Raw genomic sequence first — 17,408 nt, 5'->3', positions numbered from 1 at the left:
ATTAAAGCTTTAAACATTCTCTTCTTCCTTTCTCTTTTATACAAAGTCTTTAAACTGATTTTTTTTAAAAAAACATATTTGGTCATCTTACGTAGTTTCCATTTATAATTTGCTTTACTGTGGAGTCATTAGCTATGGAATCTTCAGCAGTTTTTCACTATCAGACTTTTTCATGATACAATATCCAAAGTCTTTATGCCTTGAATAGCAGGGAGCCTCCAGAAAACTTCCTGGATGACACCCATGTTGGTCAAACCTCCCGAAACTCCCACATGTTTGGCACCACCACTGATCGCCCTAAATTAGCCAAACCGCACTTGACTCGCAGACGCAAGAGCAAATAAAAAATATTGTTGATATAAAGCCACCGAGAAGGTGGAGGTTGTTTGATATATGCAGCCATAGTGATTGCAATAAGTAATTCAAGAAGTTTTCCATAAGTTACTAAAGTAATAACCCCATAAAAAAGAAAATTATATGGGAGGACACATGAAGAGAAATGAAAAGGAGGGAAATGAAAGGTGCATTCACATGGCCTAAAACACCGTGCCCTCTCTGTCTTCCACCGTGTGTACTGCCAACCAACAGAAAGATAAAAATAGCAGCTGTTTCCAGGGCCGGTCTCAGGCCGTGTGTACTCACATTCGTGTTGCACAGCTTGTACTGCCGATAGGCCCCAATGCAGGAGATTGCTGTAGATCGGGCAGGTTGGGAGAAGCTCTGAGCTGTCCTGTGGGCCCCCAGGCCAGGGCTGCTGCTTGTTTCTGGGCTGTGGAAGAGACTTGAGGCTGCAGGGAAGCCTTGGTCATGGGTCAAAGGCAGCTGGTAGATGGAGCCCTCTGAGGCTCGCAGTCCAGAACGAGGGCCACTGTCACTCTGGTACAGAGGTCCATGTTGCGGGGCCCGGTGGGCTGCAGGGCTGTAGCCATGGCTAGAACCAGATGCCCCCTGGGACCTGGAATGTCGTGATGAGGGCCTCTGCCTCCGAAGCCTCTGTGGCGGGTGTGCAGAGTCTGTCTGCAGCGGCAAGATGTACGGGGCCTTACCATAGCCATACTTGCCAGGGCCTATGGGACCTCGGGTCCTGCTCCTAAAAAAGAAATGCACAAGAGAGGATTTCCATGTCAACCCAGAAGCTCTGGTCCATGGGAGAGGGGACTGGGGAGGAACAGAAGCCTGGGAGAGAGCCTGTAGTGGAACAGGGTGGTAAAAGAGGCTTTCTGGGAGAAGGGAACATCCTGGAGGCTGGAACAGAGACTCTACAGAGGCTGCAACATAGAATGAAGGTGGGAATCAACAGTGGGTGATGTGATTGGTGGAAAATGAGGTCAGAATGGTAAGCTGCGGCCAGTATGTGACATGCCAGGGAGTTTGTCTTTGCGGGTTGTAGAGAGCCACTGAAGGTTTTTTTGAGAATAAAGATAGAATTGTAATTTCAGCCATAGTAACGACTGTTCCCTTTTTTTCCGATGATAGTTTGGGGGCGAGGGGGGAGGTTCTCACTTAACTGTACCTGATATTTCAGACCCTGTTTCCATGGCCGTTCGTGCCCAAATAGCTTTTCCAGGTAATTAGAACCTAGATAAGCAACCAAAGACTAATGCATCCTGAGGCTTGATTTGCCCAGGGTCACACTCAGTCCTTGAAGGAACTAGCGGAGGCTGGGCCACTGGCTACTCCATCACTCTTGAGTGAACCCACGAGGAACGATGGGTAAATGGTCATCTTCACGTTGGTATGGATCTTTAGGTTTTGTCAAGACCAGTTGCCTTGTGAGGTCTTATGACAATCATGTGAACAGAGGTGTGCTGGTAAATGCCTAACTGGCTTTCCAGGGGGAAAAAAGTCCTGATTTGTAGCATTTGTCCATTTCCACAGAGTAAATACTCCCACCATGGCCAATTTCAAGCTACTGATGTGAAGACACAGTCAGGTCTAGCAAGCAGGGGAAAACCATCTCCCGCACACCACTGCATGCAAATTTATTGTGCAACTACTGTCTGCAAAATACAGAGCGAGGAATGGTGAAGAAATATAAAAGTGAATCACATAGGATTCCCAAGACCCCAACCGTACAACTGAAAGTAACTAGAACATAACACAAGGTGGGCTAATGGCCTTGGAAGCAACACAACCAGCAATGCATCGGGAATTCTGAGGCAAGAGAATGCCTTGGAATCCCTCCCTCTTCTGTCTGTGGGGATCTGAGAAGGTTTCACCATCACTGGTCTGAGAGTTGGGAAGCAGGGTTCCAGTACTCTGTGGAAGGATTTAAGCAAAACATATAACTCTTACTTATTTGTAAAATGACTGAACTGGATTAAATGACCATGAAGGTCGTTCCAACTCTAAAATTATATGCTTCCATAATAATTAATTCTACATTTATGTAAAATTGGAAATGTGCCCGAGGGTTTCTACAGGATGGCCCCATTAAAATAAGCACATTAAAATAGCAATCGAGGTGAAACATTAATTTCTGCCCTCATGAGGAAATTCTTTCTTCACTCTACATAACCACTGAATATAAAATTTAACAGACCACAACTAATTATTAACATCTCTATCACTAATTGCACCTTCATTCTTAGCTGATACGGTTCTGAATTAAACTGTGCTAGTGTTTGTATTGCCTTCAGGCATTTCTCAATCCTGGCAACACCTGGGACTCTATTAATGATGGGGGATCCAGAATGCTGCTTTAAGAGATGCAATTAAAAAGTTAGTCTTAAAATATCTATATATAAGTTGGATGTAATTTGCTTTTTTCTTCTTGTGGCAGGCCAGGTAAAATGAATGACGTCATGCAAAAGTGAAGGAAAGAATTTCTCTGTGTGTGTGTGTGTGTGTGTGTGTGTGTGTGTGTGTGTGTGTGTGTTTAAATCTGAAAGCTTAGCAAAAATTCTAGCTTCAAAGTAAGTATTGGGTGGAGACCCCAGCTGAAGGTAATACAGAAATAAACACACGTGGAATGATGCTTCCCAAATCTGAATGTGCACAGGAATCACCTAGGGATCTTGCTGAGAGGCAGGTTCTGATTCAGGAGGTCTGGGGTGGGGCCCAGGATTCTGCGTTTCCAACAAGCTCCCAGGTGATGCTGGTGATGCTAGTCCATAGACCCACGACTTTGAGGAACAAAGTCAAAGAAATAGAATTGAAATTCCAAACAAAAGAGTGAGAATTCAACAACAAAATCTGTCATGCTGCATGGAGAAAGATAGCTATAAAATTCTTTTAAAAACCTCTGAGTCTGTGACATATACAAAAATCTGCTGGTCTGGGCCAGGCTGCACTGCTACAGCTCAGTGAGATGTGCTGAGCCTAGACAGACTTGACCTTGCTCTTGGAAAGTAGAGGAGGCAGAGGGAGAACCTACTACAGTTGGCTGATGACTTATGTAAGCATCTTTCCAAAGGCTGCCCATCACCCCTGAGGGGGGTAACGTATACTTGGGCAAATGTATACTTCTGTATTCACATTGCCTTGTGGGAGGCTCTGCCTAAACCGGGGAACCATTCAAAACCCACCCAAACAGCAACCCCATTGGAAAGAGGATGATTCAGAAACAAACGACCAGTTAATTTTGATAAACAGACTACAGAGAATGAGCAGCCAATGTGCTTGTGAGAGAGATGATTTCTGAATACTTGACTCAGAACACTTGCAAAAATGGCAGATTCATCCCCACTTGGCCAGGAGAATGTGTGTTTTCCTTACAGCCGGATGATTACAGAGCTAATCATCCTGATGGTTCAGAATGGCCTCTTCCCCACCAGGACAGAGTCCATCTGGCCACTTGCAAGGGGGCCCACGTGAACTGGGTAGATTTATGCGGAGTTGGGATACTAAGCATAGATGTGGCCGAGGGGATCTCTGTAGGCAGTTAACCCTTCCAGGGGTGCATGTGGTAGGTGCCTGGGAGTTGTTAGGTTGATTCATTCTGCTTCGTGTCCCCATAACCCATCTCTGGAATTTTACTTAGGGTTTCCCATTTGTCAAAGTTCTAGCTAATTTTGGAAAGTCAGGTCTTGAGAGAGAAACGGAAAAAGCCTGACTTGGAAGTCAAGGATATGGGTGTTAGTAGAGCACAGTGGTTAGACTTGGACTCTGAAACCAGGTTTCCTGAGTCTGAATCCCAGCTCTGCCACCTGCTAATCAGGAAGTCTGGGTCAGTCACTAGGCCTTTAGAAGCACTTAAGATGCAACATTTAAGGAGACACTCACTTTCAGGGTTGTGATGTCTCCTTAAATGTTGCATTCCAAGCCCAGTCCTGACCCTGCATGCACTTATAAATAAAGATGATAATAGTGCCTTCCTCCCATGTTGTTGTAAAATGTAAACGGCATAAAGGCAAAGGGCTTAATGCCTTGCACAGAGCATGCTTCATATAAGTATTTGTTTTTTTAAGAAAAAGTTCAGGCTTGGCCATTTACTAGCTCTACACAACTCTGGCAAAAAAAATGCACCCTCAGTTTTCTTACCTATAAAATGAGAGTTACATCCACTAGGATGGCTATAATAAAAGGAACAAATAATAACAAGTGTTGGACAGGATGTAGAGAAACTGGAACCCTCATACATTCCTGGTGGGAATGTAAAATGGTACAGTCACTTTGGAAAACTATTTGGAAGTCCCTCAAAAAGTTACATGTAGTATTTCCATGTGACCCAGCAATTCCAGTCCTAGGTGTATACCCAAGAGAAATGGAAACATATGTCCATGAAAAGACTTGTACGTGAATGTTCTTAAGAGCTTTGCTCATAACAGCCACGAGAAGGAAACAACCCAAATGCCTATCACCTGATGAATGGATAAACAGAACAGAGCATAACCGCACACTGGATTATTACTCAGCCGTAAAAGGGATGAAGTACTGATATATACTACAGTACTGATGAACCTCAACAATAGTCTAAGTGAAATGAGCCAGACACAAAGGGCCACATATTGCATGATTCCATTTACATGAAATGTCCAGAACAAGCAAATTCATAGAGACAGAAAGCAGACTGGTGCTTACCAGGGGCTGGGGGGAGGGGAGAACAGGCAGTGACTGCGAAAGGGCTTCTTTTGGGGGTGATGGAAACGTTCCGTAATTAGATAGTGGTGATGGTCGTACAACCTTGTGAATACACTAAATACTGCTGAATTATACACTCTAAATGGTGAGTTTTATGGCACATTAATTATGTCAATAAAGCTGTTATTTTTTTTTTAATGAGAGCATAAATAATTCCTATCTTATCTCTTACAATGATGTTGTAAACATCAAGTTGAGGTTACTAATAGGAACGCATTTTTTGAATCTGAAAGCAGTTTTTACCATTCATCTTCCATCATTCGTTTCAACAACCTTTAACAAACTTTTATTGATCTATGAGCATCATGTGTGATACTTTTTTCTGCTCGTTCACATTCTCAAGCCTGACAACATTAAGTGCAGAGCCTCCCTCCCCCACAATGACAAGAACAGGACAGTAAGGGTTCTGACACCACGTTCTGGTCCCAGTTCTTCCAATGACCCAATATGGATGTCTGGGGAAATTGTTGTTTCTTGAGAAAATGGCTGCAAATAGCATTTTGGAAAGGGTAATAAGCACATAAAATATTTTCTTTACAACAGGCTGGCTGCCATCCAGGGGCTCATTATGTGTGATGTTGTGCAGCTTGGTGATGTTAATCCTGACCAGTCAGTGTGATGACTCAAGCAAAGACACCACATCTAGCCTCCCTCTTCCCAGCACTATACATGAACCCTGAAGTACGTCATCTACAACTACCACCTGAAACTGACAACATCCACATGTCTATAGCCTGTCCAGAGCCCTCTTCTGAGCATCAGTCCCATAGACCCAACTAATCTCTAGTCTAGCACTGTTTCTCACCTGTGATGTGCATGCAAATCATCTGGGCATCTTGTCAAAATACAGGTTCTGATACAGGATGTCGGGGGTGGCGGTCTGATTCTGCATTTGTAACAACCTCCCAGAGGACACTGATGCTGCGGGTCCTCAGACTACACTTTAACTGCTCTACCTAGACATCCCCCCAGACATTTCAACTCCACACATTCAAGCCCAAGTTCATCATCTTCACCCCACGACACAAAACTGTTCTCTTTCTAGTTCTTCCTATACTCTCCTTCTCAGTAGTTCTCAAACTTGAGCAAGCATCAGAATCACCTGGAAGTCTTATCTAAACAGACCACTGAACCCCACCTGCAAAGAGTCTGATTCAGGAGATTTGGGGTGGGCTCTGAGAATCTGCATTTCCTACAAGTTCCCAAGGGATGCTGATCCTGTTGGTCTGTGGACCACACTGCTCTGTTTCACTCCCATTCACTCCCAAGTAACACACCATCCCCTGAAGTCAGCTGGCTCTTCTGTTCTCACCCCTGTGTGTTAAGTTCAAACTCCTGGGCTCAGCTACCCAGCCTGCACAACACAGCTCCTGTCACACCTCCTGTCACAGCCATGGACCACCCATACCACACTGCTTGGAATTTCCCAACAGAACAGCCCAATTTATTTCTCTATGTGCTGGATATGCTGTTTCCTCCTCTAGGCTGCCTTCCCCACCACCATTTTCTGCAACCACCACCTAGTCACCCCTCAGGACTCAGCTGAAGCATTAATTCCTCCATGAAGCTTTTCCTGGTCCAAACCCCACCCCAACCCTCCACTCCATAGATTCAGTGTCCCTCTCTTTTGTCCTTCCACTGGAGCCCACATAATTGTCACAGCACAATAACCTTTTATTATGCCAATTTCTTTAGTCTGCCTTAGGTTACCAGACTGTAGGCTCCTTCGGAGCAGGGGACATGTCTTATTTGTCTTATGTCCCTAGAACCTAGTACAAGGGCTGGCATAGATTAGGTGTTCAATTACTGTTGAAAAACTGAAATGAATGAATGCATCAAGCCATGATTGCCAAAGGAAGGAAAATCTCCCCATCCCATTTTATTATCTGTGCTTAACTTCTGGTACATGAAACATCCCTCTACACAGGACTAAAAGTCTCATCTATTGGGTGAGACCATTCCTGGTCTCAAACACCTGAAGAAGAAACAGGTCCTCGGAAAGGAAAGGAGGATCCAACAGAGGCTGGGACTCAGCTTTATGCGCAAAAGGAGGGAAGAATTAAGAGGTCAAGGTGCTCCACGCATGCCTGTCAGAGCTGGAGAGCCACCCAGGCAAGGCTGTCTGTCAGCTGCTTACGGCTACAGGATGGCTTCCCAAACTGTCTTAGTTTCCAGTATGGAGTAGAACGGGCAGAGAGAGAACCCTGCCTTCTGAAAGCCAGACTGTCTGTAGTTCTTATACTCTTGATGTTTATTTCCCTTGTATTTTCCCTTGGATCCGTCAGGCCTGTGTGAGAGGTCCAGCCTCTCTCAGCTGTGCTAACATGAACCACACACGCGCTCCAGCATCCAAAGAGCAGCAGCCACTGGCACCAGCCTGCGGGGGTTCCTAGGAGCCGGAGCCTGGCAGCCAGGGGCTGGGCAGTGAGGTCAGGCGCCCCTGCTCAAGTGGAACGTCTCCTCGCACGGCTTCATTGCAGAGGTTCCGGGTTTCATAGTATTTAGAGAGGCGCACTCCTTGCAGCAAGCTACCTGGGTTAAGTCGTTAGGTAAACAGAAGTCAATCCTTCCATACGAAAGATGGGAAGGAGGCTTGTGAGATGGTATATCACTGATTACTGGAGATGGCTCACAGAACCAGGGGTGGGTGGAAGTTTCTGTACTAGATGCTGTTGAGAAAATGTAAGATCCTATTGAATTTTACTAGATTTAATGAATAATCTCCATATGATTTATTTTTTATTAATTTTTATTAGAGTATAGTTGCTTAAGGTGTTGTGTTAGTTTCTGCTGTACAGCAAAGTGAGTCGGTTATACATATATCCACACTATTTACAATAGCCAGGAAATGGGAGCCACCTAAATGCCCATCAACAGAGGGATGGATAAAGAAGATGTGGTACATATATATACAATGGAATATTACTCAGCCATAAAAAGGAATGGAATAATGCCATTTGCAGTGACATAGATGGGCCCAGAGATTGTCAGACAGAGTGAAATAAGTCAGAGAGAGACAAATATCATATAATATTGCTTATATGTGGAATCTAGAAAAATGGTACAGATTAACTTATTTGCAAAGCAGAAATAGAGTCACAGATGTAGAAAACAAATTTCCATATGATTTAAAGGGATCCTTTATGCCACATTTGCACCTTGCTCTGCTTTTACATATGAAAACTAAACTCTTCCCAAGCCAACATTTAGGGGCAAATTTACCTGGCCAGTCTTAGCACCGAAGACAGGTCAGAGGAAAGGAGAAGCTAAAATCACAGTCTCCTAGTTAAGATGCAGGGATGTTGCATTTGAGGGTGGCCTCTACACCAGCCTCCAAAATGTGGACATTATCCCTCCCTTCCTCCTTTCATTGAGAAAACAAGGCATTTCCACTCAGCACTCTAAGGTTGGAGAGTGGGGAGGAAAATGTGACTTACAATTATATCAAGTGAAATGCTTTTCCCAAAATCCATTAGCATGACCAAAAGCATTTTTTTAAATCAAAGTATAGTTGATTTACAATGTTGTGTTAGTTTCTGGTGTGCAGCAAAGTGATTTGGATATATATGTATTCTTTTTCATATTCTTTTCTGTTATAGGTTATTACAAGCTAGTGAATATAGTTCCCTATGCTATACGGGTCCTTGTTGTTTATCTATTTTATATATAGTAGTGTGTATCTGTTAATCCCAAACTCCTAAGTTATCTCCAAATGCATTTTTAAAGAGGTTTTAATAAACTTTTTAAAAGATACTGGGCAAAGAAAATAAAAAGATACTGGGCAGCAGGAATCATAAATAGGAAAATTATCTTTTCAGGTGGTTATAGAGGTACAAAGAGACATGAGCTCAGGACACCTGAAACAACCTTCATAGGACAACGTTTTGAGGAATTAGTACATTTCTCCCTCTCAGCAATCCCTTCTCTCCCTCTCACAGTGCTTCTAGAATGACCTTGAAGATTACAGCACCAGAGAAAAGAAGACCTGAAGGTCAACAGGAGAAGAGAAGAGGTTTCTTTAGAATTTGAAAAATTTGTCTGGCAAAGAACCAAAGTCTGGGGCATAGAGAGCAGAGGTATAGTGTACACTACAGAATGAGAAGAAGATGATATGACTTTGGAATTATCTTCTCAAACCTAAGGAAATTAAGACTTTGGCTAGCGGGCAGAAGAGGGAGCAACTGAGAGGAAGTAATCAGAGATTAGGCCAGAATACTCTGCCTGGAGTGGGAAGTAATAAAAACTCTAGATTTGTTTAGGAGCCTGAGAACAGAAGGGACCTGCAAGCTTTGTCCCAAAGCCCATGTCCAATATGGCGCCTGATGTGGGAGGACTTGGGAGGGAGGGGCCCACCTGAGCACTGATGGGTCATCCCAAAGGGGTCTTTGTGGTTCTAGCAAGGACACAGAGCACATGGCCCTCGCTGACTAGGGTACATGTGGAGACCTCAGCAACAGTTACTGCAAAGGGTGGGAGGCAGTCAGGGAAGCAGAGTAGCAACTGAGACTGCACAGAAGCCTCTCATCTGACCTCTCCTCCCCAGGTCACCCCCAGGGAAAAGGGTAGAATTTAAGGAAGAGGGAGAATCCTGAATGAATTGAGTAGAAAGCACAAAACTGATCATGTTTAACATGAAGTGTCTGACCATCTTAGTCTCCTGGAGTTGGCAGTCTTCCTGCAGCAGCAGAAACAGAGACTCATGGACCAAATCTAGCTGTAGAAAACTAAATTGCATTTTGCATATTTGAGTTGCGGTTGTAAATTTGAAACTCAACTTAAGCATCCCTGAACAGAAGAATACTGAGCCAGGCAAATTAAGGTAAATGGAAGAGTACATATTGGAGTTCAATGAAGTTCTTTAAAAGAATGAAGCAGATGCATATATACTAATGCAGAATGGTCTCCAAAGTACAGTGAAATGAAAAAGACCAAGACACAGAAGACACTAAACACTCATGCTCCCCGTTTGTGTTTAAAAAGAAAAGAGAAAAAATGTATACAATATATCATATATATGCTGGATACATTTCTGAACTGATACAAATGAAATTTTAGGCAATGATTTCCTCTGGGAAGCAGACTCAACAGGGTGGAGTTGAAGTAGATTCCTTTATCATTTCTTGCCCTTTTGTACTATCATAAAAATATATATATATTTGTTGTCTTCTGTACAAGTTTTGATATATGAAAGTGATATCAAAAAGAAAATCACTAAACTGTTTTCCACTGAATTTTTTAAAATGTAGCTATTTATGGATGTGGGGAGAGGATTGTAAGAAGCAAACGCAGAAATCCCCAGTCAGAACTCTCCCTAAAGGTTTTGTCGACTGTATACACCAGCGGTCCGCAACCTTTTTGGCACCAGGAACCGGTTTCGTGGAAGACAATTTTTCCACGGATAGGTGGGGGGGATGGTTCAGCCAGTAATGCGAGGGATGGGGAGCGGCAGATGAAGCTTCACTCGCTCGCCCGCCGCTCACCTCCTGCTGTGCGGCCTGGTTCCTAACACGCCGCAGACTGGTACTGGGCCACCACCCAGGGACCAGTTTTCTTTGTGATGTATTCTCAACATCACAAAGAGAATACAAGTCAGCAAACTTAATACTTAAGTGTGCAGATATTTCAACTGGACACAAAATACCCACTTATGAATAAGCTGTAATCCCCAAAGATTGAAGGGACAGAAATAGTTAGGGGAGAAAATATTCTTCTGAAATGTCACTGTCAGTAACTGAAAAGTCATGTACTCCCAGAAGATTTTAGATCAACAAAGGCCATCACCAGCTTGTGCCCAGCTTCTTTGGATTCTGGATGTGCTTGGGCACCAAAGCCTTGGTAAAGAATAACACTGACTCTGTGACATCCAATTCAGTATTTATAGTGATGAGAAACACCCAGTGCATATTCCCAGGTTGTCGACAGCATCCCCATCCATGAGGTACCAGTCAGGGTCAGGAACCTCATCCACTTTTGACTTCTCTCTCCACCAGATTTGTTTCCTTAAACACAGCCCTTGGTCATGACCCTCTATTTCAAAAAACCCTCATGGCTCATCTCTGCCTAGAAAATAAAGTTCAGACATATTTGGTTTTAAGGCACATTTGGTTTGATGTCACGTTAAGTCCTTCATCATCTGGTCTCAGTCTCTATTCCCAGATTCAACTCCAGTCTTCATCCTATCCCCTGTCCCCTGCCGCCAACGCTACACTTTCCAGGCATAAAGGATCACTCATCATTTTGCAAACACACTGAGCTCTTGTGCCTCTAAACCCTGCCTGCAATTCTACCCTACCTACCAGCTTCTGAACTAGTGCAGTCTTCCAGGCCCAAAATAAACATCAGCGCCTGTATGCTTCCCCCGAAACGGCCCCCACACAGTCAGCGCTCTCTGCAGTCTGCACACCCCTCTGCCCTGGCATTAACACTGTATCTTGGTAATGTTTTTAAGTAGAAGGTCTGGCTTCCCCACAAGTCTTTTAGTCTTTGGGGGCAAGGCTTGTCAGTTTCTTACTCCTGTGTGTGTAATCCCCCAGAGGCACTCTGTTAATGTTTGCTGAAATAACACTTGTTAGAGACCATAGCTTCATCGCTCAGATTTCTTACCAGTGGGTCAGTAAAGGTTACCTCTATGGATCAATAAGTAGAGGTATAAAGCCTCTAAGTTCCAATAAGCAAGAAGTCAAGGCAGCCCCACACTTCTGGGTGAGAAGCAAAAAGAGCTGGTGAAATTAAAAGGCAATAGCCAGGGGCCTTAACTCTCAAATTCAAGGGGAGGAAGAATGGAAGGGAACAGCAGCTGAAGAGCAGAAACATGCATTCACCAAGGGGACACGTGATCCAAGGCAAGCTGGACAGAAAGGAGTCTGCAGCTCAAAGCTGGAAAGAGAGCTCTGTGTTCCTAAAACCCGCCCTGTTCCATTGTGATCACCTGCCAAAGGGAGAAAGGATAGCATGTGCTAAGTTCAAAGAGGCTGTGAGCAAATGGTTTAGGTTGAGTGCATATGTCTTCTTAGAAGTTCAGAAGACTGAAAGTCCTGCCAGAGCTGTTCCAGGCAATAAATTCTCTGGTGTCTACAGAAGATAAGAGGCAAAACTCTGACCACTTAGGGAAATAAAAATTAAGATGATGAAAACAAAAGCTTTCCTGATTGTCTACTGGGCGGTACACACTGCCACACGCATTAGCCAGTTTAACCAGATCTGCTCCCCAGAAAGTATTCAAGGTCTGGATCTAAAGAGCAGCGTAAGAATCAGCTGACAGGTTTGCTCTGAGCCTCTAGGGAAGAAGGATCTCAAAGGCTTATATATGGTTGAGAGCGGGGAGAGGCAGGAGGGCGGGAGAGAGGGAGGGAGGAAAGAAAGGGATGAAGGGAGGGAGGGAGGAAGGACACAGGGGGAAGTGATGAATTGGTTCTAATAAGAGAAAAGGAAAGAAGTCTTTTCACGAGTGGATTCAGGAGCACTAGCAGGAGCAAAGAGGCAAGCAAAGGAAGCAGAAAGGTGGTTTTAGAGCGACTCTGAGTTTAAAAGGCCCTCTGTGCACCAGGAAGCCAAGCCTCAAGAAGACCCTACCCTCAGTGACCCAACCCAACCGCTGGCCTCCCAGAAGGTGAGGACCATAGCACTGTCCCACACACACCTCCAAATATAAAACAGCCTTCAGAAGAGAGCCAGTCCTTCTGGGGCAAGGATCCTGGGAGATCAGACTCTGATCTAGATCTTGCGATCATTGCTGCTTCTCATTGTCTAAAGGATGGTGCTTGAAAGCCAGCCAAGCCTCCCTAAGAACCAGTCACCTCACTGCTCACTGGTACCACTGCACCTCTGAGTGATCCTGGGTTTCCAGGACCAATCTTCAAGTGCCTTGTGCAATGTGGGCCCCGAGGGGTGGAGGAAGGCCATGTTGGGGGGGTGTTCAAGGAAACCAATTTCAGACCAACAGAAAGCAACAGTACCCAGTGCCTGCAAGGCTGCCATTCACAGTTGAGCAGGTTATTCACTGCACCAGGACACCTGGGTGTTGAAACCCACTGTGTCCTTCCAGTGGGGAGATGAATTTGGCCAGAGAAAGAGGCTTTTTTTGGATTCACATGAAGGTGAAAATGAGCTAGTGGAGGCCCACCAAAGAGGCATTTCGTTAAGGCTGAGTTAACATTCAATTGCTCAGAGCAAAGATGGTGGCCCCACCCTATTTTGTGCTGGGCAGGGCATCCCTGAAGATAAGGAGAGTAAGAGATCAACTGGGACAGAAGTGGTAGCAGGGGATGGTAGAAAGATCCTGGGTACCCCATCAAACCAGCCAGGTCAGCCACTTGTTACCTTGTGATCTCGGGTTGGTCAGGCCACATCTCCTAACTCCAATGGCAGAATGGGGTAACGGTGCCTACCTCATCAACGGCTGTTGTTAGGGTTAAGTGAGATAATGACGGTAAAGGGCCTAGCCCTCATGGACACTCCCGAAATGGTGGTTACCATGACAGCTGCACTGTCCCCGAGGAGAGAGACACAGAGCCTGCAACCCTGACACGCGACGGTCACTGCAGAGGCAGACAGCCAAACGGGGGCTGAGAGGTGCAGCGCTGGCCTTGCATGAAAGAACAGTAAATGAATTCATTTCTGCAGCGAAACTGAGAGGAGCCCTCTTGGCAATCAAACCTGTTGCTGGTGTGTGTTGTGATCTGAACCTGAGTGGCCCTGTGGGACTCAGGGGCTTAGGAGAAACCAAATGAGGTTACCTGTGGGGCACAGTGCCTGGCCAGGCAGGTGCTAAGCAAACGTGAGCTCCTAACCCCTCTCCCCTGGGGACTCTCAAACAGTGCTCTTTGCCCCAGAGGCTGATCCCCAGCAGGTTGAAGCAAACTGAAGAACTACTTTCTGTAAGTTCTGCTGAATGTATTAATGGAACTGTAATAATGATGATAACGTAACTTACATCTCTTGAGCATCTTTTACGTGAATGGCCCATGGAGGAAGCAATGGTATTTCTCTCATATTGAATGTCTCCTCAATCTGAGCTTTTACACATACTGCTTACTGTGTACCCACTTCCACAGATCATCTCATTTTTCTCTTTATTATGGCACTGTGTACTTAAATAAATTCAGTATTCAGATCACAGCAATTTACTGAACACCTGCCAAATGTTTTATGCACGTTATGCATGTCACCCTCACTGTAAACAGTAAAGTGGGTCATTACTCCTATTTTATACCTAAGGAAACTGAGTCTAAAAAATATTAAACAAACTTGCAAGCTAGAAAGTCTGTGTGAATGGATATTACTGTGATATTAACAAATGTTACTGAATGAATGAATGGTAAGCTCTTAAGGAGTTTAAACAGCTGCAGTAGAGTACAGCTTATAAATACCAAATGCCATTCAGAAAGGATTACAGGGATGGACTGTTTGGAAGGAGAATTAACTGGAAAACGGGATGGGGGAAATAACTGGTTCCCTCCAAATCCAGAAAGAAAACATTTTCAGCACTAGCCCACGTGTTCTAATCACCGAGGAAAAGGGAAATCTTAGCTAACTGCTGCTAGATCCACCAGGCCCACGGAGGACTAAATGTTTCTATAGGAAAAAGATTCATGAGGGGAAAAAGAAAATAAAGTATGCCTAGAAGTCAAACCATAAAGAGGAAAAGGAAGTCTCTGGGGCAAGGTCTGATCTTGACCTAGGTCTGACGGAGAGAACATTAAGCTGAGAAATAAGTCAGGGGACAGGAAGACAGAACAACACAGTGGTTAAAAGCAGAAGCTTAAAGCCAAACTCTGGTTCAAATCCCTGTTCTACAACCTACTAGCTCTGGGCCCCAAGCCTCCTCACTTCGTTTAAGTGCAGAGTTCTTTTTGTATTTAAAAATATATATATATACATATGGATTATTTTATGCATAAGAGTCCTTTGAGGGCTAGCTCAGAGTCTTCAACATACTGTATTAGTTTCCTGTAGCTGCTGTACAAACTACCACAAACTCGGTGGCTTAAAACAGCAGAAATTTCTTCTCTCATAGTTCTGGAGGCCAGAAGTTCGAAATTAGTATCAATGGACTGAAATGAAGTTGTTGGCAGGGCTGTGCTCCCTCTGGAGGCTCTAGGGTAGACTATTTTCTTGCCTCTTCCAGCATCTGGTGGCTGCCAGCATTCCTTGGCTTGCAGTCCCATCACTGCAGTTCTGAAGAACTGCACCTGCAAATCTCTCTCTATTCTGTCTTCATATCACCTTCCCCTCTGTGTGTCTGCATGTCAAATCTCTCTCTGCCTATCTCTTATAAGGACACTCAGGGTTGCATTTAGGGCCCACCCATACAATGTAGGATAATCTCCTCATCTCAAGAGCATTCATTACATCTGCACAATTTTTTTTTTTTCTAAATAAGTTGGCATTTTCAGGCTCCAGGGATCAGGACTTGATACCTTTGGCGGGGGGCAGCTTGTTACACACAGGAAACCCTCAATAAACATCCGTTGTGGTTGCCCTCGTTACTAGTAATAGAGCTGAGCCAAATGAATAGTACGCCCAGGAAAGGGTCTATGGATGGATAAGAAAGTGAGGACTCAAAAAGCCTTTGAGGGAAGGTCAGCACCTTTCATGAAAACCAACTGTGAGGTCACAGCTTTTGCATCCCAAACTCTCTCACAGGTAAATTACCTGGATCCACATTACAGGCTCGGAGTGGGAAGAGTGGGGAGGCTGGGGTCAGGCAACCCTGCACTCAGATCCACTCTGCCCCTTACAGGAGCAGGACGCTGGGGATTCTTCTACCTCAGCTCAGTGTTCTCAACTGTAAAGTGAGGCTGCTTAAGGTTCAAATACACATGTGACTGATGTGGCACAGAGTAGGTGCTATAAAAATGGTCGTCTTGGGACTCCCCTGGTGGTCCATGGGTAAGACTCCATGCTCCCAATGCAGGGGGCCCGGGTTCGATCCCTGGTTGGGGAACTACCTGCATGTCACAACTAAGAGTCTGCATGCCTCAACTAAGAAGTCCACATGCCGCAACTAAAGATCCCACATGCCGCAACAGAGACCCAGTGCAGCCAAAAGAAATAAAATAAATAAATAAAAATCAATCTTTTTAAAAAAATGATTCTCTTTACTATGACTGAATCAGGAACGTGTGCAGGGAGGCAGTGAGTAAACAAAATGACAGTAACCCCACACATACAGGATGTGTCCCACCTCCCATCCTTACATAAAGGCATCTCTGGCTGCCACCAGGTGTGCATCCAAGGAGAAGCCCTTGGGGTCCCAGATGCAAGGTTGAGATCCCCTCTGGGACAGGCTTTTTCCAGAGCCCAACATCTCTCTCTTCTGGAACCCCGAGTTATGAATGACTTGGAGGGGATTCAATGCAGCATTCTTATGGCAAATGTGATCTTTGTTCTGATAACTAATGAAATACTTCTGACACTTAATGAAATGCCACAAGAAAGGAACAAGGGGCTCTTTGGAGCCTTGTCTGAGAGCAGAGTCACTCAAGCTTAAAATCTGGCTCCAATCTTTCCTAACTTACAGGCAGAAGTGTACAAACCAGCTGGCGTGGCTCTGCTACAAACTCTCTCACTGAAAAGGGCTAAGGTTTCAGATATAGAAACCAAAGCATATTAAAACACCATTTACTTGGTTAGCATCAACAGGTAACTTCTTGTCAAACAATTCAGGGACTAAGTGGAAATTCTGCTTCAAAAGAAGGTAAAGAAACAAAACTTCCCTTGCAGGCGGAAAACAAAAAACACCAAAAACATAGTGTATGCATTTCAAACAGATGTACCTGCTTTCTCTGCTAACTGCCTAGGATCACCAGGGAGGATTTCCAAGCAGAAACCCAGACAAGGCTTTCGCTCCTCTTGCCGTGTGGTTTCTGCCCCTCTGTATGTAACAAGACTCCCTAGGTTTCCACAGAGGGTCAAGAAAATGGCATGTGGCTTTGCGAAGTTTAATTAACAGCAAAATTTCCTATCCAGTGTCATGAAGGGACCCCCTTGGCTCCAGAGGCCCTCAGGACGGAAATAACATATTGTTCCAGAGTTATGAACGATGAAATGCAAATAGCCTCCAAGAAAGTGGGCAGGAAAGGAGGAGCTAAAAAAACAAATGATTTCTACCCACAAGCCAGAGACAGTTCACTGGGGAGGTGGGAAAGGGTGGGACAGCCTATGATCTAGGTCTGATTCTGTCTGTCCTATTTCGAAACGAACGTACCTTTCAAGCAAAAGCACACACATGTACATGCATACACACACTACACACACATTGGCACACACAGACACACACTACGTGCACGGGCACACACATGCATGCATGCACGTACGTGCACAGA

General features: G+C 44.7%; 1 protein-coding gene across 4 annotated transcripts in view; it reads right to left on the bottom strand.

The window, feature by feature from the left end:
* The window catches only part of THSD4 (thrombospondin type 1 domain containing 4), a 565,916-nt gene that overhangs the window by 452,250 nt on the left and 96,258 nt on the right, over positions 1-17,408 (bottom strand). For all 4 annotated transcript variants that reach the window (XM_057723173.1, XM_057723172.1, XM_057723174.1 and 1 more), the window contains one exon: positions 643-1,090. In XM_057723173.1, coding sequence (XP_057579156.1) covers positions 643-1,090 — 448 coding nt within the window. The remainder of the gene's footprint in view (positions 1-642; positions 1,091-17,408) is intronic.

This window comes from Hippopotamus amphibius, chromosome 2 (genome assembly GCF_030028045.1).
Source record: "Hippopotamus amphibius kiboko isolate mHipAmp2 chromosome 2, mHipAmp2.hap2, whole genome shotgun sequence".
NCBI classification, from domain to species: domain Eukaryota; kingdom Metazoa; phylum Chordata; class Mammalia; order Artiodactyla; family Hippopotamidae; genus Hippopotamus; species Hippopotamus amphibius.
This window is presented reverse-complemented; position numbering and strand designations above follow the sequence as displayed.